Source organism: Aulonocara stuartgranti (genome assembly GCF_965226115.1).
Source record: "Aulonocara stuartgranti genome assembly, chromosome: 5".
Lineage (NCBI taxonomy): Eukaryota > Metazoa > Chordata > Actinopteri > Cichliformes > Cichlidae > Aulonocara > Aulonocara stuartgranti.
Window position 1 is genome coordinate 23,475,105 of NC_138943.1, and position 23,528 is coordinate 23,498,632.

General features: G+C 38.1%; 2 protein-coding genes across 3 annotated transcripts; one reads left to right on the top strand and one right to left on the bottom strand.

Annotated features, from left to right (window-relative positions):
- Positions 1-4,030: 4,030 nt before the first annotated feature.
- avil (advillin) lies at positions 4,031-13,721 on the top strand. Of its 2 annotated transcripts, none has more exons than XM_082533417.1 (20): positions 4,031-4,302; positions 4,430-4,556; positions 4,755-4,829; positions 5,019-5,215; positions 5,292-5,400; positions 5,486-5,596; positions 6,572-6,777; positions 6,863-6,941; positions 7,074-7,172; positions 7,258-7,411; positions 7,564-7,664; positions 8,312-8,449; positions 8,545-8,703; positions 9,733-9,912; positions 11,221-11,378; positions 11,466-11,610; positions 11,698-11,886; positions 11,966-12,037; positions 12,791-12,901; positions 13,084-13,721. In XM_082533417.1, the coding sequence occupies exons 2-20, from the start codon at positions 4,497-4,499 to the stop codon at positions 13,195-13,197; spliced, it is 2,457 nt and encodes an 818-aa protein (XP_082389543.1). In that variant the 5' UTR covers positions 4,031-4,302; positions 4,430-4,496; the 3' UTR covers positions 13,198-13,721. The 2 variants fall into 2 exon arrangements, with proteins under 2 accessions (XP_082389543.1, XP_082389544.1); XM_082533418.1 differs by having other exon boundaries at positions 4,435-4,556.
- Positions 13,722-14,412: 691 nt separating this feature from the next.
- On the bottom strand, positions 14,413-21,994 carry LOC309707157 (uncharacterized protein). Its single transcript, XM_082534301.1, has 6 exons — positions 21,754-21,994; positions 21,397-21,471; positions 18,729-18,767; positions 18,310-18,471; positions 18,080-18,163; positions 14,413-16,839 (listed from the first exon to the last, which is right to left on the bottom strand). The coding sequence occupies exons 1-6, from the start codon at positions 21,850-21,852 to the stop codon at positions 16,336-16,338; spliced, it is 963 nt and encodes a 320-aa protein (XP_082390427.1). The 5' UTR covers positions 21,853-21,994; the 3' UTR covers positions 14,413-16,335.
- Positions 21,995-23,528: the final 1,534 nt, after the last annotated feature.

The window sequence follows — 23,528 nt, forward strand, 5'->3', positions numbered from 1 at the left end:
GGAGGTACAACTTCAGCATGAAGGGCAAGAAACCAGTAGTTGTTTTTGATCTCTGTCACAAAGTCTCTGCAGCATTTACTCTGAAAAATTAAAAGTTTTTTATACTTAGACTCTTTTTTAATGAGACTTTTATTGGGCATGACCAGGATTAGAAATGTGTACATCAGAGGGACAGCTCAGGTTCAGCAGTTTGGAGACAAAGTTAGAGTGTTAGAAAGTTAGAGATGGATTGAGCAAGTGTAGAGGTGGGATAGTGGATGTTCTGGACAAAGGAGGTTGAGTATGGAGCTGCTAGACTGGAGAAAAAGAGGAAGACCACAGAGGAGGTACACGGATGTAGTGAAGGAGGGGTGAAGTTAGATGGAGGCAGAGTATCTGCTATAGCGACCCCTATAGGACGTAGCTGTGATACAAATAAGATTTTTATTGCATGTCTTTAAAAATGCTTACATGCCCAAATGATGCTAAAAGTGCATTTTGTTGATTTAGTCTACTCTCCTGTGCACACTGGTTGTAAAGCAATATGATCCCATTGTCAACTCAACACTGTGATGGACTGACAGTGTGCCCCGCACTCGCTCTGTGACGAATGGGATAGGCTTCAGCTCTGTCTTCAGATGGATGGATGTCCACAAAATTGCATTTTAATAAATAACTATAGTGTGATTCATTTAACTTTACACATCCCCCACATGTGCACTATCTCTGTTATAGATCAATAAGCATAGTTGTGCAGGGTTTATTCGATTGGCCTGCTGTTTATATAGCACTTTCCTGGCCTTACTGATCACTCAAAGGACTAAAAGAGTACTACCCACATAGGCACAGGGAGACATGTATTGCACATTGCTGCAAGTGCAAGTACCATGGTTATACCATCTGTCTCGAGAGGACAGATGCTGTGATTAGGAACTAAGATATTTCAGCTGCAAAAGATCCAGCTTCACTAAGTGTGACATACACATTCAAACTACAGCTTCATTAGCTTATTATCAAGCGTTAGTATTTTGGTTTCCTTTTCTTTTTCTTTTTCTTTGGTGTTCATGTATTTATATATTTATTTATGTATGTCTGAGTCACCTATGTCTGATACCGCAGTACTCCTTCCTGGTTTATATGAAAGCAGTGGCTGAGGGTGGAGCCTGATTCAATACAAAGTTTAAAGAAAAGCTAGACTTTTTCTCCACTGTTTAAAATGGTCTGATCGGTCCGTATATGTGCTTTCCTTTTCTTAACTCAGATTGTTGAGTTAAAATGTGAATATTACAAGTGTGTCTGCAGTGTTTTCCAGCTTTATTAGCTCTCACAGCAATAAGATGTCGCCTGGATAACAGAAACCATAGTTAGAGCAGTGAATTACAGGGAAAGAGAAGCAGATAATGTGTCTGGTCTCCTCTCTAATGATATGGCATACAAACATATTTCTAAAATGTGTATTTATTTTGTTTTTCCAGCTTGCTCTAAAACTATATCTATGTATGTTGTTTTACCCCTGTCATTTAAAAATACAACTATAGTGCAGTGAAGAGGGGGAAGAGTCAAACACTGGGTCGCTGCATTTAACACTGTGGTATATCGTCGCCTGTTAAACCTGTGAGCACCCGTAATTATGAATGTTATAATATATTCTTCCAGTTTTACAGGTGTATACTTCATGAATTTTGAGGGGGGGTTATTCTTTCTTTGTTTGATTTTGTAGGTTACATAAAGCCATGTGTGAAAAGTTGTGGGATTCAAAATATTTTATCCCTTTTTACACTGATGGCTCATGGATATGATGAATATAATGGGTATAATGACACGATTGTGTGTCATGTGGCAATTAATGAAACCAGTAGATCCAGTATACCCAGTATATATGAAATTGTAAATAGATTTTGCTAATCAAAACAGTAGCATTTTCATACTTTATGGACCGCAATGGGATCGATTTGCATGTTCATATTTACAGACCTACTGCAGTATGCTGTATGGCTCGCACCCAGCCCACTGATAATATCATCTACTGATGATAGTGAAGGCGTAACATTGATCCCATCAGGATCTCATTTGGATCATTTGGATTGAGAATCCCTTTCTGAGGGGGCAAGTGGACACAAACCATGGCAGCAAAATGTCACTGGATCTCCCCACTGTAATGGTTAGGCAGCTCAGGGTTTTCATACATACAGATAAATAAAATATATACTCTACATGTATGGCTTTCATTTAAATGTGTTTAAATTCTGCACATCAAACTTTACTTTTAACAAATCATGTTACCCTGCAAAGGCGATGTATGTGGGTGTACTAAGAACTGAGCAGGCTGTGTGGAAACTTCCTCTGTGACCTGTTTAAATCCAAAGATTTTTCCTTTCCTGTATCTGAACAGGTAAAATCTGCTGGTAGCACGCTCATCAAACTACTTCATTTTGTAAACAATTTGCTCCTGCTGCTGCCACTCTGTTGTGCAGGGTTGGACTCTTAGGCTTTCACATCCAAATGCAGAATTATGTATATGATTCAGGTCACACCACTAATGCTTCAGCTGCCGCTCTGCATGACTACAACTAAAGGTCTGTTGTGTTTACAGTGCTCAAGGCTTGTTTATGACTTTGCTTTGCTCCATTTTGCACTGTTACCGGTTGAGGTTTGTTTGTGCGGGTTGATTTATTTGAGTCTTTTTTTATGACTGACAAAACAGAACAGGACATTCAAGTCAGAACAATCAGTGGAGATATGTCTATGAAAAAGGTTAGGGGTATATCATTATTAAATGATGTGGTGTTGTGAGTTTGTGAAAAAGCGGCACGTGTACCTGTGCTTGTGCTGATATGAAAATGTTTCCCTGTAGTCCTTCGTGTTAAATGAGGAAAAGTGGGCAGGCTCATGAATGCTCATCACTGAAATTCAAGCAAGAAGCATTCGCTTTTTTCACTACTTTTCATTCTTATCCTGTGATTTCACATGAATTCGATTCTCTTTCTGTCCCTGTTACATGATCAGAGCCAAATTTGGTGGGTATCTTCTACCATTAATGACATGAGGGACACTAAAGTGAAAAAAGTGACTTTTAATGAGCCACTCCTGCTTCTGCAGAACTGCTGGTATCACACAAAGGAAAACCACTTTACATGAACCAGCAATGGTAGGTGTGTCTATACTGGCAATCACACTCTCACATGTCTTTTGGAAACAATGTAGATCAAGCAGACTAAATGTGGTGCTGCTGAATAACGTGTACAGCGTTAGCGCCGAGGAAGGATGGATTTCGGATGGCAGCATGCAGTCTCTTAAATATTTAAATATTTAATTCTCTGAACACCATCAGACTCTCAGAGGACAGTTTAGTTAAAAGAAAAAGTCCTGATGTTGGCAGGTCCCGACTAACTCAGGAGGATGGGTCCACAGTACCAAACAGCAGTCATCACCTCCTGAAACAAAGCACAGAAAATAAAGTTACAATAATCATATTTATTTGTGAGTATTTAAGTTACAATTCCTATTGTAGCTATTACTGCTAATAATATAAATAAATAATTGATGTTAAGGTTATGAGCAACTACAGCAAGTCCTTTACAATCTGAAGTTTTGTCAAACTTCTTTGTTGCACTGTGTGATCCAAGTTTCCCCACTGATGTCATCCCAGTGTGAACTCATCACTGTGAATAAAATTGTCATAAATCTGCTATTAAAAGTTAAAACTTGTTTTATCAGCTGCACTGTATATATTTATTTTTCATTTGTAATGTTATTCTACAGTATTTTTGTACAAGATAGAAACTATACATTATTATATAATGATATGATATAGAAAGCTAATTATTATTATTACCAGTAGCAGTAATTAGCAGTAACATATCATTATCAGATACTACAACACAATTTGTAGTACTACAATATTATTCTGTCCGCTGCACAGTTACAGAATATCATACTTTTCCTCCTGTAAGCTCATTATCACGTGTTTTACTAACACACAGTTTATGTACTCACAGGTATCCATATATGGTGCTAATGTGGCAGTCTTGGACCGAGTGGGCTGGGAAACTAATAGACGTGTTGGTCAGTGTTACTGTGTGTCTATTTGAATATGAGCCAATCCTTTTTTTCATTTTTTCTCAGCACATTTGCCTACAGGATTTCGCTTCTTCCTCAATGACTGGGCAGAATGCTCTGTAACCTCCTGAAACATGCAAAGTGATGCAAATCTTTTCGGAGCACTATCAGGATGAGAACTGAGGGTCTCTGGCTATCAGTCGGAAAATCAGCTGTTGGGAGATCATATAAGCTTAGAGGAACCTCTACAGACAAGGATACTGGGTATGTATGGCTGGATAATTCTTGCATTATGAGATTTAAACAGTATTTCACATGATTTTGAATTGGTTTGTAGTTTGTAAATACGTTTGTAAAGAAGGAAATTATCTTCAGTGCACTAAAATATCAGTTTAGTCTTCCAGAAAAGGAAAACTAAGCTTCCAAAGTGCCGCTGAAACTGAGTGCATCCAGGCAACATGGACCAAACATTTCGAGCAGTAACCCGCAGCCCTGGGATTATAATCTGGAGAATTGAGGTAATTTTAATTGCTGCAGTATTGACAATTATAATATTGTAGCTGTTTAAAAAAAAATCAGAAATCAAAAATCTAATTCAGCTGTTTGTCCTGGCAGGTGATGAGCAGTGATGATTGAAGTAGTTGTTAAATCTGATGTATAGATGTGTTTGGTGAACATGAAAATAAAGACACTATGTTTTTGTTGTTGTGCAACAGAAAATGGAGCTGGTTCAAGTTCCTGAGAAATCTTACGGAAGCTTTTTTGAAGGCGACTGCTACGTGCTTCTGTTTGTAAGTCTGTGATGGCCACTGATGCACTATTACACTGTTAGATTCAAGGACTGCATATTATGTAGTTAATTCTGCTATTGGTTTTCAACACTTTTCCATTTGGTTTTGTTCTTTGAGTAGTCAGTGGTAACTAAATACTCTGATTCCTGCTATACACTACAGTCTTGACACAATTGTGCACTTCTCCAGACCCAGAAGGTGGGCAACTCTCTGTCTTATAACATCCACTACTGGATCGGCTCACAGTCCACTCAGGATGAGCAGGGTTCTGCTGCTATTTACACCGTACAGCTTGATGAATTTTTGGGCTCTTCCCCGGTTCAGTACCGAGAGGTCCAGGACCACGAATCTGACACTTTCAAGGGCTACTTCAAACAAGGAATAATGTGAGTGAATGCCAGCACAGTAGTTATTAATATAAAGTAAAAGAAACCACAACAATTATCATGCCAATATTTTTAGCTACAAGAAAGGCGGCGTTGCATCAGGCATGAGACACACTGAAACCAACACATATGATGTGAAGAGACTGCTCCATGTGAAAGGAAAGAAAAGGGTGATTGCCAAGGAGGTGAGCCATACTTCAAAGCAGTTATATAACATTACTGGACAGATTATATCTGACAGAAAGATTGCTTTATGCTTTATTCTTTCAGGTGGAGATGAGCTGGAAGAGTTTTAACCTTTCAGATGTGTTTTTGCTGGACTTGGGCAAGAACATCATTCAGTGGAACGGACCAAAGAGTAACAGACAAGAAAGGCTCAAAGTAAGATTTTATTTTTTAAGTGTAACAGTGCTGTTGGATGGGATACTCATACTGGAATATACATTTAAGAAGAAATAAGAAAAGCATGTGCAAAAAGGGCTTGTGATGAGTAACCTTTACCCTTACCTTAACTGTACCGGTATGGTGTAGTTACAGGTTCAGTTAATCTAAATTACTCATATTAAAATCTCTATACTCTGTGCTTTATGTATGTAATATTTAATACTTTTACTTATTTTGCCAGTTAAGTATCATTATGAAATCTGCTATGAAGAGTTGTGGGTGTGCACAGTTAAAGCTGATTTCCTTCTTCCTGCAGAGGGTTAAAGGGTTTCTGCAGGAAGAAACTAAGATACAGATGATATCATTGCAAAAGTGACTTAAACTTTTAAATCATAAAGAGCCTTTATCTAGTGAATATTTGCATATTGTAATTTTATTCTGTAGGTGATTCAGTCATATTTATTAAATAGTAAGCTCACATGTTCGGACAAGCAAACGTAGCACGATAAAAGAGGTTTCAAACAAATGCTCACAGAAAGTCTGAACTGAAAAGCAAATAACACTGATTTAAAAGTGAAGAAATACAGGTGCGCATTAAAAACACAGTTAAAAAAAAGACAAAGTACAAGGCTGGAAGTGAAGTACAGGTACATAATGTTAATTCAAATATGACTTATTTTAAAGGGGATTCTGATCTAAGAAGCACACACAAACAGTTTAACAGTTTATTTCTGCCAGGATGTCTGTTTCTGCAGTGCTCACAAAACCAACTCACATGTTTTTACATGTTTAATAGGATGTTTAAAACAAGGTTTATCTGAGGAATTGACCAAATTATATTCCAGCTTCCCAACTCTTGGACATTGCGACAGCTTGTACTTTAAAAATACTTTTGAAAATAAGATATTACTGCAGATTACGGTACTGAGTGTCCAGTATGTAGAAGTAAACTGTTACTTTGCTGTTTCTCAGGGCATGTTGCTGGCCCAAGACATCCGGGACAGAGAGAGAGGAGGTCGGGCAGAGATCAGAGTGGTGGAGGGGGAAGCTGAAAGCAGTTCTCCTCAGGCCATGGAGCTCATGACAGAGACGCTTGGAGAAAGAACCGTAGCGCTGAAGGACGGACCTCCTGATGAAGCAGTTGACCAAGAACAGAAGGGACAACTCACACTTTACCAGTGAGAAGCTCACCGACAACTGATACCATACCTATGTTAAGATTCAATTTTGCAGTATTTTATTTGTTAACGACTTTCATTTCAGGATCTCAGATGCAGACGGCCAGATGAGGGTCACAGAAGTTGCTACGAGACCACTAGTTCAGGATCTTCTTAACCATGATGTGAGCCGTTAAACAAAAAACAAATATACACAATATTCAACCACAACAATGAGCTAGAGCTAAAACTCCATATTTACTAAAATATAATGACTTAGTTTTGTAAAATTACTACGAATAATCTTATTATTTTAGGACTCCTACATCCTGGACCAGGGAGGGGTAAAGATCTTTGTATGGAAGGGGAAGAAAGCAAACAAAGAAGAACGACAGGCCGCTATGACCAGAGCTTTGGTGAGAGGAACTGTTAAGAGCTTTTACCTAACTGATGAAAGGTGTCATATTTATTTCCTCTGTTGTAATTGAATTGCCGTCGTAGGACTTCATTAAAGCGAAAAACTACCCGATCACTACAAATGTGGAGACAGAGAATGATGGGGCAGAGTCAGCTCTCTTCAAGCAGCTGTTCCAGAGGTGGACTGTGAAAGACCAGACTCAAGGTCTGGGAAAAGTGAACACAAAAGGAAGGATCGGTACGTGTAGCTGTGAATTCAGAGGAGGGGAAAGAAACACACACACATATAACAAAAAAGTCTTCAGATTTTAAAAGAAAACCAACATAAATACAAGTTACTTCTGATCACAGTATCTTTATAACATTGCTTTATCATCATATTTTCTTTAGCTCATGTCACACAGGAGAAATTTGATGCTTCATTGATGCACGCCCAGCCAGAGGTTGCTGCACAAGAGAGGATGGTGGACGATGGCACAGGTCAAGTAGAGGTATAGGAATAAATTAACTTTAAATTTAACATTTTTATCAGTAATGCAGTTGCATCAAACAGTCCTCTGCATCAAAGACTCCTCCCACGTCATAAACAGTCCATCAAATGTAACAATCAGTCATTAAAAACCTAGCTAGAAGTCGAAATAATAATCTCATGGTGTCATTTGAACAGGGTTTCACAGATATGTCACCAAAAATAAATAAACAAAATATCAAAATCTCATGCTAAGTATCTAAAAAAAAGTCCTCATTCTGTGTGACAGCCTACTTTGTAAAACCAGCAATGATGACTTGATTATGCTGTAATCAGTCTCAAACCTGTGGGCCTCTTTAAACCACACAGAGTTCAGTTATTATTTGTTTATTTATTTATTTTTTAATCAGAATTAAAGAACAGGAAAGACTGCTTTCTGTCCTTCAACCACCTATTTCCCCTCCTTCTGGTGTAATTACCGGTGTAGCCTCACGGGGTCACTAACATACTTACAGATTTTAAAACTTTATATCAGGAGAAAATCAAGTACTGCTGATGCTGCTCTATGGTCTGTTTGAAGCTTTCAGCTCTTCAAATTAAACATTCATGTTGGTGATTTCACAGAGAAAGTGCAGATATTCCATGTTAATTTACTTTTGACCTGCCCAGGTGTGGAGAATTGAAAACCTTGAGCTAGCCCCTATGGACCCCCAGTGGTATGGATACCTCTATGGAGGAGACTGCTACCTGATCCTCTACACTTACTTGGTTAACAACAAGAAGTGCTACCTGCTCTATATGTGGCAGGTGAGGTCACAGTTAAAGCAATTCACAATCACACACCTAAACCTCTTTGTATGTGTCACTGTACCGTATGAGATTTGTGTCACTTGAAATTTCAGGGGCGTCATGCGACACAGGACGAGCTGGCTGCCTCGGCTTTCCAGGCTGTGAGCTTAGATCAAAAGTACAACGGAGAGCCTGTTCAAGTGAGAGTAACTATGGGCAGGGAGCCGAGACACTTCATGGCAATTTTCAAAGGAAAACTGGTTATCTTTGAAGTAAGACTCTTCTCTCAACTTACCCTTATTTCATTTGAAACATAAACACCCCACTTCTGGTTTTGTAACAGTACAGGGTAACACTTTATGATACGTGATATGGTAGGTAGAATTTCCCTAAAACTAAGTGGAATTTCAATGCATTACAATGAAATTATATTTACCTATAAATCCTCACTGTTAGATACTCTAGAATAAGAAGAGAATCATTCAGTTTTTACAACGTTACTGTTTAATGAAAAGAGTCACAAATGATACTGCAAGTAATTTAAATTACTGGTGTCTTACTTGAGCGTTTAATTTTTTTTATTGTACATTTACTCTGGTGTGCATCATGGATGTTTCACAATTCAACTGTCCTTGTATATTACATATAAAATATGAAAGGACACGGCTTTCATTGCATATAAAAATGTGCTAATAATCGTTCTCCCTTTTCTACTTATAAGAAAAAACAAGCATAGGCCCATGTGATCTTTTATACTGATGGAGCCAAATCTTAATTCATATTTTTTATTTCCAGTTAAAATTACTGCAAAATTACACGCAAACCCAGACTTGGACACAAGAGAATCAACAATAAATTATTGAATATGATATATAAATACATATATTTATGCTTTTTCATTTGCACAGTTTAATAATTTATTTGCTTTCTTTTTGTTATTTTTACACAAAAAAACCCTGCAAAGTACAACATTTAAAGTTGAAGATGGAGAAATTTTAGTTGTTCTTCCAGTAAATTACCTAATAGTATGCATTCATCAGCATTGCTTGCTCAATACTTCAAATTAGTTATGCATTAGATATAGTTATGGAAAATGACAGTATAATGTCTCCTTTCCTTTTTTATCTGTAAAAAGTTGAACTTTTACCAACTTGATGTTAAATTGTTAATTGTTAAACTACATTGTGATTATAGATGACATACATTGAAATGCTATTAAATTCTATGGGAATCACACCGTTTGTTGCTTGCCCTATTACAAAGTGCTACTCTGTACAGGATATTTTTGTTCTTCCCTTTAGGGCGGCACATCTAGAAAAGGATCTTCAGAACCTGAGCCTCCAGTGAGATTGTTCCAGGTTCACGGGACTGACCAGTTTAACACAAAAACCATTGAGGTCCCAGCCCTGGCCACCTCTCTAAACTCTAGTGATGTGTTTTTGCTCAAGAGCCAAACAGGAATGTATCTCTGGTGCGGAAAGGTAAAAGATACAACTTTATTTTAGACAGAGAAACTGACAGGCCCTTTAGAGCATTTTTGTCTCTTCTTTAATGTAATATAATTCATGATGAAAGATATCTGGAGAGAAATGTCTAACTATTTGGGGAGATTTCTTTCTTCACAGTGAGGGGTGAGTCACATTTCACACAGTATTTAAAAAAATATTTTTTCTAAATTAAGAGAATAGTCATTTTGAAAGTCTGAGTTTTGGGTGCATAGGTGAGGTCCCTTTGCCGAAAAGAGACTAATAAAAATCCCCTTCTGTCTATCACCTTTACATAGAAAATAGGAACAGATGATGGGTTCTTGCAGTAATTCAACGATGTGGCTTTACGATGAAGCTTTAAGGGCTAATGAGTAAAATATTCTTATCAAACTGATTTTTAAAGGCACCTGAACGAACAGTATTTAAGGTTTAGGTACCCTAAGGTTAGTAAGAATAACAAGCATGTAAATTTTCCCTGAATTAATTAGAAACAGTAAAAGCAGCTGCTCCCTTGTCTGAAGGGGTTGCAACAGTGGTAGCTCCACATGTTTGATTTAGAAGAGTTTAATGGTGGATGTCCTTCCTCCAAAAAAAGAATAAAGTAATGTACAGATAGTAATTTTTGGTTTTTATTAAGATTTTAATATAAGTGTGCTGTAAGGACTGTAGAGAAATTGTTTCTCACAGTTTCGAGCTGACTAACTCAGCAGGCCCAGACAGGCCTCTGCACTTTTTGGGTGGAACCGAAAGTCAGACCTTAGCATCTCTCATCAGGGCTTATCATAGCTAAGACTCTTGTGGCTGAAGAGAATCAAATACCAAAGGAAAGAGGGCATCATTAGAAGAGTGGAGGCTGTTAAGGAAACAAATTGATGGTCAATAACCATGAATGAATATAACTGGTTGGATGCATTTTTTGAGCATATAGTATATATATACATAGTATATATATATACATAGTATATATACATAGTATATATATATATATATATATATATATATATATATATATATATATATATATATATATATATATATATCAAAGTACTAGGACTGATTGGCTTTTCGGTCTGTCTGTCGGTGAGCATCTGCCCTTGCTGTGGTTTTGCTGAGTCAAACAGTTCATCTCTACCAGCTGCTGACTCAGCATTCATGAATTTCCTTCATAAGAATAACAAACATGTCACAAGATTTTCCTCATTTTCTAAAACCAGATTAAATCAAATAAAATGAACATTTTTAGCAAAATATAGGCCTATTGATGAGCTCTGGGGTCGGGGGTGGCATCTTTTTGTAAACCAGGGATCAAGTGGAGATGAGAGAGCCATGGCGAAAGAGGTCAGCTCAGCAATCAGCCAGAACTCACCACGAGGCTCTGAAGAGATTATTGCAGAGGGTCAGGAGCCCATTGAATTCTGGGAACTGCTTGGGGGGAAAGCTCCCTATGCAAATGACAAGAGGTGAGGATAGTATGAACAGGTGAACCAACAGCTTCAAGTGTGACTTTTCTATATGTTTGCTTTCACTTGGTTATGTGCCATCCGCAGATTGCAGCAGGTAGTTTTGGACCATAAGCCACGCCTGTTTGAATGCTCCAATAAGACAGGGCGTTTCATTGTGACTGAGGTGACTCACTTCATACAGGATGACCTCAGCGAGGATGATGTCATGCTACTGGACACATGGGACCAGGTAGGATTTTTGACAGGTTATTAATATGAACATAACAATGAAATAAATAAACTCCACCACTTTAATCACATCCTGCTTTTTCTCCAGGTGTTTATCTGGGTCGGTAAAGACGCAAATGAGGAGGAGCGCAAAGAGGCACTGACAACCAGCCAAGAGTATCTGCAGACCCACCCGGGTGACAGAGATCCACACACCCCCATTGTCTTGATCAAGCAAGGCTTCGAGCCACCCACCTTCACTGGGTGGTTTACAGCCTGGGATCCCACCAAATGGAGTGTGAGTGTTATGCTTTTGAGCTGAAATGTGGATTTCCATTTATAATTAAAATAATCTTACAAATATTTCTCTCTTTCAGTCAGGAAAGAGCTATGAGGAGCTGAAGAAGGAGTTTGGAGATACAGCGTCACCTGTTAATGTTACTGTTGCAGTATGTAAAGTTTTATTCATTTCTCAAACTCTGTTTAGGTTAAAACTTGCAACAAAGTTCTATGTTAGCATGAAGTTTTAGCTCGTGAATTATTGAATTTAAAAGATTTAAAATTTATAGGCCTTTCCTATCATAATCTGCAGTGTGGAGTGTAGCTATATTAGACCCTCAAGTGTAGGAAACAGAAGGCAAAAGTTCAAAATATTTATTGATGATGAATCAAAATCCAAGAATCCAAACACAAAGAGCAAAGCCAGGTAAGTAACTGGGAGCACTGGGTGTGTACTGCCACAGACACACAACTAAGTGAACAACACAATAAAGAGAACAAGCAAACTGGAGCTTTAAATGGGCACAAGAGATCAGCGAAAGTGGAAACATAAGAGCAACAAGACTCAGGTGAAACTAATCAAGGACAGTGAGACAAAATAAAAATAAGGACAAAGCACAAGAGCAAAATGACTCACAAAACAAAACAAGAACTATTCTGGAGAAGACTTGACAACAATATGCAAAAGGACACTGAGGAGGCAGTGACGAACTAAAACAAGTAAATAAATATAAATGCTCTAAACATGATCAGAAACCAAACAAAATAAAGAATATGAATCCTAAAGGCCAAACAAAAGTTCATAATGAAGGTAGAAATAAGGGCCAGAACCTGCATTAATAAAGTACTGTGATTTGTATACTCAAAGATTGAGATTAATAATACAATATAAACTAAAATGTTCTTTTAATGTGATTTTCTAGGAGCAGAACGGAGGGAACAGTGTGAAAAGTTTTCAGTCTTTCCCACCTGACGATTTGAAAAACAAGCTTGCCAACGAGCTGCCAGAAGGTGTTGACCCGAAACAGAAAGAGGTATGTACGCGCGTTCCCAATGTTTCCATTTCCCATCAATTCCACATTTAAGTTCAAGATTTGTACGTGTATCTGCTTATTCATTAATTTAGTGATGATTACAACCATCACCAGTAAAACTCTGCAGCTTAAAAAATAACCCGTGTGCCATCACCCGCTAAACTTTGTCACCTCATTTGCAGAAATACCTCTCTGACACTGACTTCACCACCGTCTTTGGAATGACCAAAGATGAGTTTGTGAGCTTGCCGCAGTGGAAACAGCTGAAAATGAAGAAAGAAAAAGGGATGTTTTGAGATTTCTTTCAGTATTTGAAATAAGTAGTTACTGATAGAAGCCAGCTGTTGGGGTCTCTTTGTATGATCTTTCTTGCTTTTCATGTTTTTTCACTTACTAATCTTTAAAAATTTATAATCATGAGTCCATTCTGTACATTTTAGTCAAATTACTTTTTTTTTTCAAAACTTTATTTTTGTAATCTGTGCTGCCTTTATGGAGTTAACACTATTTAGGAACTCTTGTGTCAAAATCAATGAACCTAACTGAACTATGAACCACAATGGCTGTTCCCCTCTGCATGTTTGTGCAGTCGAACCCCGTAGGAGGCAACAGTTAACTCACACGTCTTATATTACGATATTTATCAGGATGTCATTTTTTAACAAATGTGATTCTTACCAGGTTCAAATAAATGATTTAAATAAGACCTCAGATAAACAACATTGCACTGTCATTTATTCAATTAATAAAACGTAAGAATGTGAAAAAGTAAGTTCATGTTTCAATAGCTTGTAGAAACACTTTCAGCAACAATGATAATCATTTTCTGTATGACTCTGTATAACTTTCCTTGTTGTGGAGGAATTTTGGCCCGATCTTCCTTACATGCGTTGCTTCAGTTCATTGAAATTTGATTGATGTTCTAGATTGATTTTTTTTTTAATTGTGTCCCAATATGTAAAATCTTAAGACATGGAAGATGGTGCATTTTCTTTTATCCCCATAATGGCCAATAGGATTAATAGGTTTACAACTAAACTGAAAACTATTTATAAAGAAGAAAGTAATTAAAATGATTTACTTAGTTGCAAACATTTGTGTCACTTACTTTGAAGTTACTCATAATATGAAAGTAAAGATGACCTGATTTTCCATCTTTTGTGCAAATAAGGATGGAACACGATGTGCTCAAAATAAGTGAAGAAAACAGAAATCTCTCCATTCCTGCTTTCATTTGTAAATTGTTATCTTATGTGATTCCCAGAAATCAGTCTGAAAAAGAAAAGGCGACCTTTACCTTTAGTGTACTAAATATACAATCAGTTATACGATCGGTCATGAGTCTCCTAAAAATGAGGTGCTTAACTGATCATCAGAGATTTGAAAGATGAGCAGGCGTCAGCACGTTCCTTGATAATTAGGCTTGAATGTCAAGCTGCTTATTAAGTCATTATTTGTTTTTATTCACTTTCTCCATATTTTAAATGCAAGTTAACAGAAATGGCACAAAGCATTACTCACTCATTTTATTATGATATAAATGTATGGCATTAACATTTAAATCTGAATATCTATTTCAAAGCCAATGACAGAGCTGAAAATATTACAAACAGAAAAAAGGCATCATACATAAAAGGATGTATTTTCAGTACTTTTGTTTGAAATCAAAGAAAAAAACAAACCAATTTGGCTGCACAGCAACATGTCAAAGGTCATTTCCTTTTCTTTTTTTGTATCACCGGGAAAACCTGAAAATGAACTGTCCAGCACCTATGGATGTTGGTGTTATAATTCATTTGCCATCACCTGACTGCTCAAGAAGTGACCACAGTATCACCACACAGCACTAAAATAACAGTAACCTCCTAAACTTACATACATTTGACAGTCGATGCTACAGGTTATAAAGAACTAGCAAAAAAGTACCTCAGAGTACAAAGTCAACAACCTGTATTAAAACCAAAAATGATACACAGCTAAATGCAGCAACTTCAACATAACCCGTGCAGATTTATTGTTCTGCTTCTGTCTTCTACAAGAGATCCATTTATCAATATATGCTTTTCTAATCATTAAAGTCCAGCCTGATATGTTCAAAACTTTAATTATTTGTCGACTTTGTTAAATCGACTTTGTAAACTGGGGAATAAAAGAATGATACATTGTCTACAAAATAAACTGACACTGAAAATCCCTTTTAAAAAGTATTTGTAACAGCAAATAAGACATATTATTCATTACATGTAGTTGATAGTATTGCATGCAAACACACTCAAATGACACAAACTTGTGTGCATTTTGGAAATCAGTATACATTCATAGGTGCTCGTGCAGGCTACGGATCATAGATGAAGTGAGGAGTCTACTTTTGATTCTGGCACAATTTTTAAAAAAAAGAAAGTAAAAAGGCATTAAAAATGTTACATACAAAGTGTTTTACAGCAATGAAAGACATCTGAAGAGGCAAAGTTCAGCAAGTTCCACTGCGAATGTGCAAACATGCAGCATGTCCTTGCAGCCAGACAAAAAAAATCCAGCCTGCAGTGGTCAGCTCGTCAGGTCTGGCTGACACATTTGGTTAAAAAAGGGAATGTTGGCTTTAATGTAATCTGACAAATAAATGTCACAATATAAGAACTTTAAAAAGTGCAAATGCAGCCAAATCCATTTTCTGTCTATTTTTTTTAATAAAAACACAAAAATTTTAAGACTTTGAGGCTTTGAATAAATGAACTGCCTATTTGAAATCACCAGACTTCCAAGTCCAAGAAAAACATGAGAGAAACCAGCAACACAGCCTGATCAAAATCCTTATGATCAAATTTAAGTTAACAATAACTTCACAGAAAAGAAACCTCTGTGTTTGTAATGTCTTCTTCTGGTTGAAGCTAAAACAGCTGCTGTGGAGATTCTTACCGAGACAGATAAATCGTGACTTTTGTCTTGACTGCTTCTTGTGTATAAAATATCCTTCTTAAAATCAAAAAGGTAAACAGTCAAAGCAACATGGAGTATGTTCCATGTATTGCAACGTGCATTAAAAAAAGGAAAAACCCAAACACTTACGACAGACTTGAATTAAATGATTGGCAAATAACATAAAGTAGTCAGCGAAATTTCAGCTTGTAAACCTGAGATCGTTCAGCACAATTTTTAAAAATGTAACTTCTACTACAATGTATCATAACTAGGGCTCTAACTAATCTTTTCAACTTTTCCTTATAGATTAAGCTGCCAATTATTTCCACAGTTATTCTACTAATCATTTTCTCATAAAATGTCAAACTATTGACTAGCAACATCTAATACATCTAATCTCAACTGATTTTTGTAAGAACAGAAATGTCTAACTTCAAATCAAAATGCTGCTGGATTTTATCACGTTATGAACTATTTTATCTCTGACCTTACTCAGTAGTAGATGAAACATAAATTTAAGACAAAATGCAGCTTTCATTGTTTTTGGTGCCTTCGACCTCACTGTTGAGGGCGTCTCCATTATTAGGCAGGCTCTTCTTTGTGTTCTCTGCATCGTGGGGCAGCTCCAAACTGTCTCCGTCACCTGGAAAGATCCTGTCCTGCTCTGGAGTCTCATCGAATGCATCCTTGTAGGCACTTATGCTGTCCGAGTCGTTTTCATCCAGCAGGGGATCTTGTCCATCTGCTGCCCCGTTTTCATAAGGTCTCTGGTGGACCCCATCCTCAGCGACCAGGCTGCCCAGTGCAAGAGAAGGCTGGTGACACATGGGCTTATTTACCATTCTCCATTGCTTCTCCTCTGTGCCCTCACTCTGTCCTCTTTGCACTGCAGCTCCCAATTCATCTTTGCTGCTGTGAGAGGAGGAGCTCTCGACTTTGTTGGCATCATTTCTTATTTTGTGTCCCTGCATTGTTGCTTTAGCCATCTCACCTGGTCCTGATAGTTTGTTATTCCCTTCCTGCAAGGTGTAAAAAAAGAAAAGCATAAGCAGTGCTCATTCATAGAAAATATAATTACAGTGTTTTTTTAATGATCTTGAGCCATCAATCATCTCTTTTTGGAAGGAAAACAGGAAATATGTGCAGTAATTTATTGAAATGTGTAAACATACAAATAAAGTATATAAGACACAAACAAAAAGGATTTTGGCTGCCTTTTGTTTTTGCCTCTTTGAGAACCATCTTGTTGGTGCAAAAATATTGTCTTATGCCCCCAAAAGGTGTCACGTTTGGCTTTTTCTGTACATTTTAACTAAATAAATCAGAACAAATGTTTAAAAATGAACTAAAATTGTTGTCTGTTATGTGTAGTCACAGCACTGGTTAATCCCTTGAGTTAGGTGTCTTTTTTAAGCTTGAATGAGTCATAGGTAAGTATTAAACTGCTTAACAACAACAACAACAAAAAACAAATCAAAAATGTCTGTCTCCTTGGAAGCAAAATATAAATAAATGAGGAGTGGCCCCAAGACTTTTGCACAACATTGTATATTTTAAAGCTATCTTAAGAATTTTTATTCCTACTCTCCACTCAGCTAACACTATCTAAACAGAGAAGATAAGAAAAGCAAGAAGTCAGACTCTTGAAGAAGAGCATTACCATCAAGTCCAGGTTTAAAGTAGAATAACCTGTGCAGACTCCTGATTGTCCTTCACACTAGACACTCAGCATAATTAAGTGGGGTACCAGGCTAGAGGTCAAGTGATCAGACTCTTTTCACCATGAAAAATGAAGAGATTACTCCAAAACGTGTTATGCACCACCACAAATTGTTTTTATAAGGACAACACAAGAATGGACGAGGCGTGGAAGTTTCAGGAGTGGAAAATGAGTAACAGTAATTGAAACAATTGATTGTGCCAGTCTCAACAAATGTGGCTTGGATACTTAAGTACTTCTGTACTTTTCTAACTTCTTCATTTCGTTTTCAGGGCTTTTTTCCCAGAAAGACGAGACTCAGTTGCTAAAACCCTTAAGGACAAAACTAAACCACAACACACAGAAAATCTTGTATGCCCAGGCCTGCCGTGTCTCCGGGTTACACACCCAGAAAAAAACAAAACAACGACATAGCATCGCCATCATTCATATTCACGAGCGATCACACGCCTGACAGACTGTTGCGCAATAGGTTCCCTTTACATCTTTATAAACAAATTCGGAGCCTCTGCAAGCTTACATAAACGGTCTCACTTTACCTCTTTTAATCTTTCCACTTCTTGCATCAAAGAGTGCACCATGCTCTCCAGTTTCCTTTTGGCCTCCCTCTCTCGCTCCAACTCCTACAAATGTAAAGAGACAGCAGCAGCTCGTTAGTGTCACAATCTGTTGTAATCACAAACAACAAACTTTACTTACACACACACACACACGGATTTCTAAGAGACTTTAAGACTTTACTTCGTGTTTTGGCTCGACCTGGACTTACCAAACTAGCCTGTCCAGCTTCTCTCTGGGCTTCAGCCAGCAGCTCCTCTACACCCTCCAGCGTGTCCTGCAGGACGTCCACCTGGAACAACAGAGCCTCTCGCTCGACCTCCAGCCCACGCAGCTCTTGCACAGCCTCTTCATAGCTGGCCTGCAGCTCTAGCTATATCACAAAGTTACACGGTAACAGATCAGTGTAGGCAACTTCAGGAGAATGCATGCCAGTCAGTGGGAGTGCTCGTTGAGCTCTCAGAGGCAACAATCTGTGGGAGGCCTCCTGTGGTAGCGTGACAATGCCTCCCTATGTAAAGGAATATGCTTCACTGCTGTGATTTATTACTGTGAGCACAGCCTTCAATAGCAGTAAACATCATTATATTTATAGCAACAATAAGGAGGATAATGGTGAGAAATCGTTACCATTTCTGGTAGTCCCATGAAGAGGTCCTGCTCAGATTGCTGAAAGGAAAACAAATAATTTTAATAAAAAACATTTGAGTATTTTGAGTTAAAATCAGCACAAAGCAGTTTAAATGAGGCATACTGGATCCTCTCCTGTTGGTCCCCTTTAACTCAAACACGAACGATGACCTTAAAATTTAAAGTTACACAAATTCAGTTATTATAAGCATCAAAATAAACTTTACTGCATCTTACAAAAGGTAGCTTTGATTATTTGTCCACTTTATTCATACGTGTCTCTTACAGGAGTTTGTTACTTATATTTATAAATCAATTAATGCCGACAGCTGCTGTCAAACACGTGTAAATGACTTAATACTGAATGGAAAATAAACATTGTAAATGTTTTCCCTTCAATTCATACCATGCCAAGTCATAACACGGTCATCTCGGGGCACTTTACAAAGTCAGGTCAACAACTTACATAATGAAGACAGAAATGTTCCCTTTAGGAAGCTCTTGGCCGCAGTAGGAAAGGAAATGCCTCCTTAACAGGAAGAAATCTCTGCCAGAAGCACTTCTGTTTCCGCATTTAATATTGTGGCCATTTTCCCATAACTGATAGGCTTTTTACATAATTGATGACGCAGACAAAAGCTCTGCTCTAGTTGGGAGTTATTAGACTGATCTCCTGACCAAAAGGATCCCATTAAGAAAAACATACACAAACAAATTTAAAATCATAACTCAACTCAATGTAGCTGCTTCAGTTTCTGGGTCCTGGGAATGTGTAGCCTTGCAGTCACCCTGTCAGTTACCGAGTAGAAATACAACCATCTCGGTTTTTACAAAATATCTAGTTAACCTGTGACTTTTTTATTTTAATAATAATCTTTTAAAACTGGGTTAGTCATGCTGTACAACATGCTTTCGGAGCTTTCAGATAGACGAGTTTGTTTAGTACAAGTTTAACTGAACTAGTAAAAATAAGGAAGCCATAAAAACACGAGATATCGCCATTTATTGCTGTACTAAAAGTTCAGAAGCAAACCATCTTCTGCAATTTGGAAAGTACAATTTCATGGTTTTACTGCTCCCGTCACTACTGGCAGTCACACGGTTTTCATTTCAAACATTTCTCTCCTAACTACAAAGAAAGACCCAGATATTTACAGATATCAACAGCTGTTTAAAAAACAATTTCATTTACTTTATAAATCCAGTGCCAGAGATGTCAGCAGGATCCACAAACTAATCCTCAAGCCTGGACCCATCATTGGCCGGAATTTGGAGGCATTCGAGTCAGTTAGAGACCGTAAGTCAGTGATCAAACTGCTCTCTGTCATGGACAACTCATCATACCCACTTTGCTCCACACTTCTGACCCAGCAGAGCTCCTTCTCACTGCCATAACAACTCAGGAAATCATTCCCATCATTCTCTATAAAGCTGTATAATAACTCCTCGTTCTATGACAGGTGGTCACACCTGTCCGACATGTGATTCCACACATATTTCTATTATTACCTTCATGCACTTATAGCATACATATTATGTACTAATGCAGTTTGCATTACTCTTCCACAATGCCAGTCCTGCTCTTACTATTTTAAACTGTCTTCATATTTACTTGTACTTGTTATATTATGAGAGAAAGTTTTTCCATTCTATCATAGTATAAGATCTTTACTAGACCCCTGTAGCACTTTAACTTTGTTAAATATTGTAGGCTGCATTATTTTTATTCTTCATCTTGCTGCTGTAACATAATCATTTTTCTTGTGGATCTATAAAGTAGATATCCATCTATCCACTTTTTGGCACGACTGACCATAACTAGACACCACTCTGTGTCACAAGGCACAAACCTAAAAACGCCAAAACACAGACTTAACAATGTGGTGTATGCTGTACAGTGCAGCGAGGAATGCCCAGACCTCTACATTGGAGAGACCAAACAGCCACTTCACAAGCGCATGGCACAACACAGAAGAGCCACCTCCACAGGACAAGACTCAGCAGTCCATCTGCATCTTAAGGATAAAGGACACTCTTTCGAGGATGCCAATGTTCACGTTTTGGACAGAGAGGACAGATGGTTTGAAAGAGGAGTGAAAGAAGCCATCTATGTCCACTGTGAGCGACCATCTTTGAACAGAGGCGGGGGTTTACGACACCAACTCTCTGCCATCTATAAGCCAGTTTTGAGATCCCTTCCCAGATGCCTTAATGCCCACTCACATCCTGGGCCATCTGACCTCAGGAATTCGCATGATAAGGTGGGGCCAGGTTTCACAATGAACACACCCGAAACTCTGGCTGATTGGGACCCACACCCAGTTTCACACCTTGGCTCAGGCGATTAGAGGATCATCAGGGGGTCCTTTTGTCCCTCTGTGGGGGGTTACTCCCACTAGGTTTATATCTGGGACTCTCCACCATTTGACCTTAGAATTGAAGAAGCTTCTCGGATGAGAGGTGAAACGTCTTCAAGTAACTTAAAGAAGTCCAGACGCCTTTCTTTGCAAGCTCCTTTGAGTACAAACCTTTAGACTCTCGGCCTATGCAAGCGTCTCATCCCAGAGGTATTAGGTAGCACTGCGTGTCCATCACATATATAATGTTGTAACACTGAGACAACAATGAGTTCATCTCATCGAGTGTCAGTTTTTATGCTAGCTACTACCTGGCTGTCACTCCTCCTCTTCAGGGTGCTCGCTCTGCTGTCGCTTCTTGTCACACGTCTGGAGGAGCTGTCAGTCTGATGAGAAGACGAAAACACATCTCAGGCGGAGTCTGAGCATCACCATCATCATCATCACCTCATCATCATGAGCCACAACAACAAAACAACGAACAGCTAACAGCGGTAACGCCGAGGAAGTGAAGTGAAGCGACGGGCCTGACGACTGCTCCGTTTACCCTAGCCGTCTGTTTATTTTAAGTGTTGAACAAATTAAAAACACCAAACTTATTCGGTTATTTAAAACAGCTGTGACGTTTGACACTAACGTTAACGACGCCGTGATTTTTGTCCTCTCACCTCTTTAATAATACTGCGCAGAGACTCGTCCTCGCTCATTCCCCGAGAAAACGAGCGCTTCTTCGGTGAACCACTGCTGTCCAGCGTGACCGAGTGCATGTTGTACGCGTTATATTACGTTTTTCTTTATATAAGAGACACCTCCGGGCTCTCTGGCTGAAGTGGTGTTTTTTACGTGTTTCCTACGCAGCTACAGGGAGCTACACCCAGGCCCTGATCTACGGAAAGCCGCAGGGACCAAACCGTGTTTAACGCCGCCCTCGCTCCGCCCACTCTCTCTGAACAGTCAAATATCCGTCTTTTTAGGGAGACATGGGTCACGTTTGTGGCTGTGGGGGGGTTCAAATATGACTTTTGGTTTGTTGTAAAGTTAAGGGATAGCATTCTGGTGCATGGCTGGAATTAATCAGTGAAAAAAGCCTGCCGTTTTTTTAGTAAAGTTATAGGTACTTTTACAAACGTGACCAGAACAATGAAAAGTGAGGTTTAACAGGACTTTTCCTGTGAGAAAATAAGAAATCCCTTTTATTCAGTAGCTTATAGAGCAACTTTTGGAAGCAGTGACTTGAAGTAATATTTTTTTGTATGATTTTATCAGTCTCACATCATTGTGGACGACTTTATGACCCATTCTTCTTTACAGCGTTGCTTCAGTTCATTTCATTTATCTTAATGTCTCTTAAGATCTCACCAAAGCCATTTACTGCTTCTGTGCTTGGGATTATTGTCCAGTTGCATTACCCACATTGGGCCAAGCTTTTTAGCTGTTAGACATGTGGCCTCACAATTGAGTATACTTTGGTATAAAGAATAGTTAATGACTGCAAATATCTTTTAGCTGCAAAACAAGCCAAACTCATTACCCTTCCACCACAATGCTTGACAGCTGGTATGAGGTGTTTGTGCAAATATGCTGTGTTTGGCTTTCTGCAAATGTGATGCTGTGAATTATGGTCAAAAACCTACACTTTGGTCTTGTCTATCCAAAGGACATTGTTTCAGAAGTCTTGAGGTTTGTTCAGATGCAACTTTGCAAACATAAACTGTGTTGCCATGTTCATTTATGAGAGAAGACGCTTTCTTATTCTTATTATTTTCTTATTTAATTACGAATTGAAAATGATGAACTTGGTCAATCATAAGTCATTTGGCTCAGAATAGTAAGGATTTCTACCACTTACAGACTCTGAAAACCACATACTTTTATTCCAATAAACTGGAACCAATCTGAGAACACAGACAGCAATGCTTCTTTACAGAGATAAGCCAACTCCCGCACTACTCAACCTTGACAGCAACTTTTATTGATTAAGCTGTCAATTTAACCTTTTCTTTGTCTTTTCACTCTACTTGCATATAGTGATTTTTGCCTTGTCATGGTGTGAAAACACAGGTTTCTGACAAAGTTAACCTCCACAAGACCTGGATGCTGAAACTGAAGTGTTTGTACAACTTTACAAACCAAACTATTTGACAGCTGAAGAACTTAAGATGGCAGTCAATACATGACAAAGCAAAGTTTTTTTGTTTTGTCTTATTGTTGTTGTTGTTGTTTAACATGTGTTACTTATCATTTAAACAAAGGGTGAAAGAGGAAGTGGAGAAAAAGTGAACAACTGCAACAGGAAATGAGGAAACAGTTCAAACCCCCTAAATATAAAATGATATTTACACAGTGTATGACTCAAAAGCTGTATTTATTTATTTAGGACTGCATGTTAATGAACATAAATGTAAAAAAAAATTACATGAATGTAAACATACCAGATTATAGC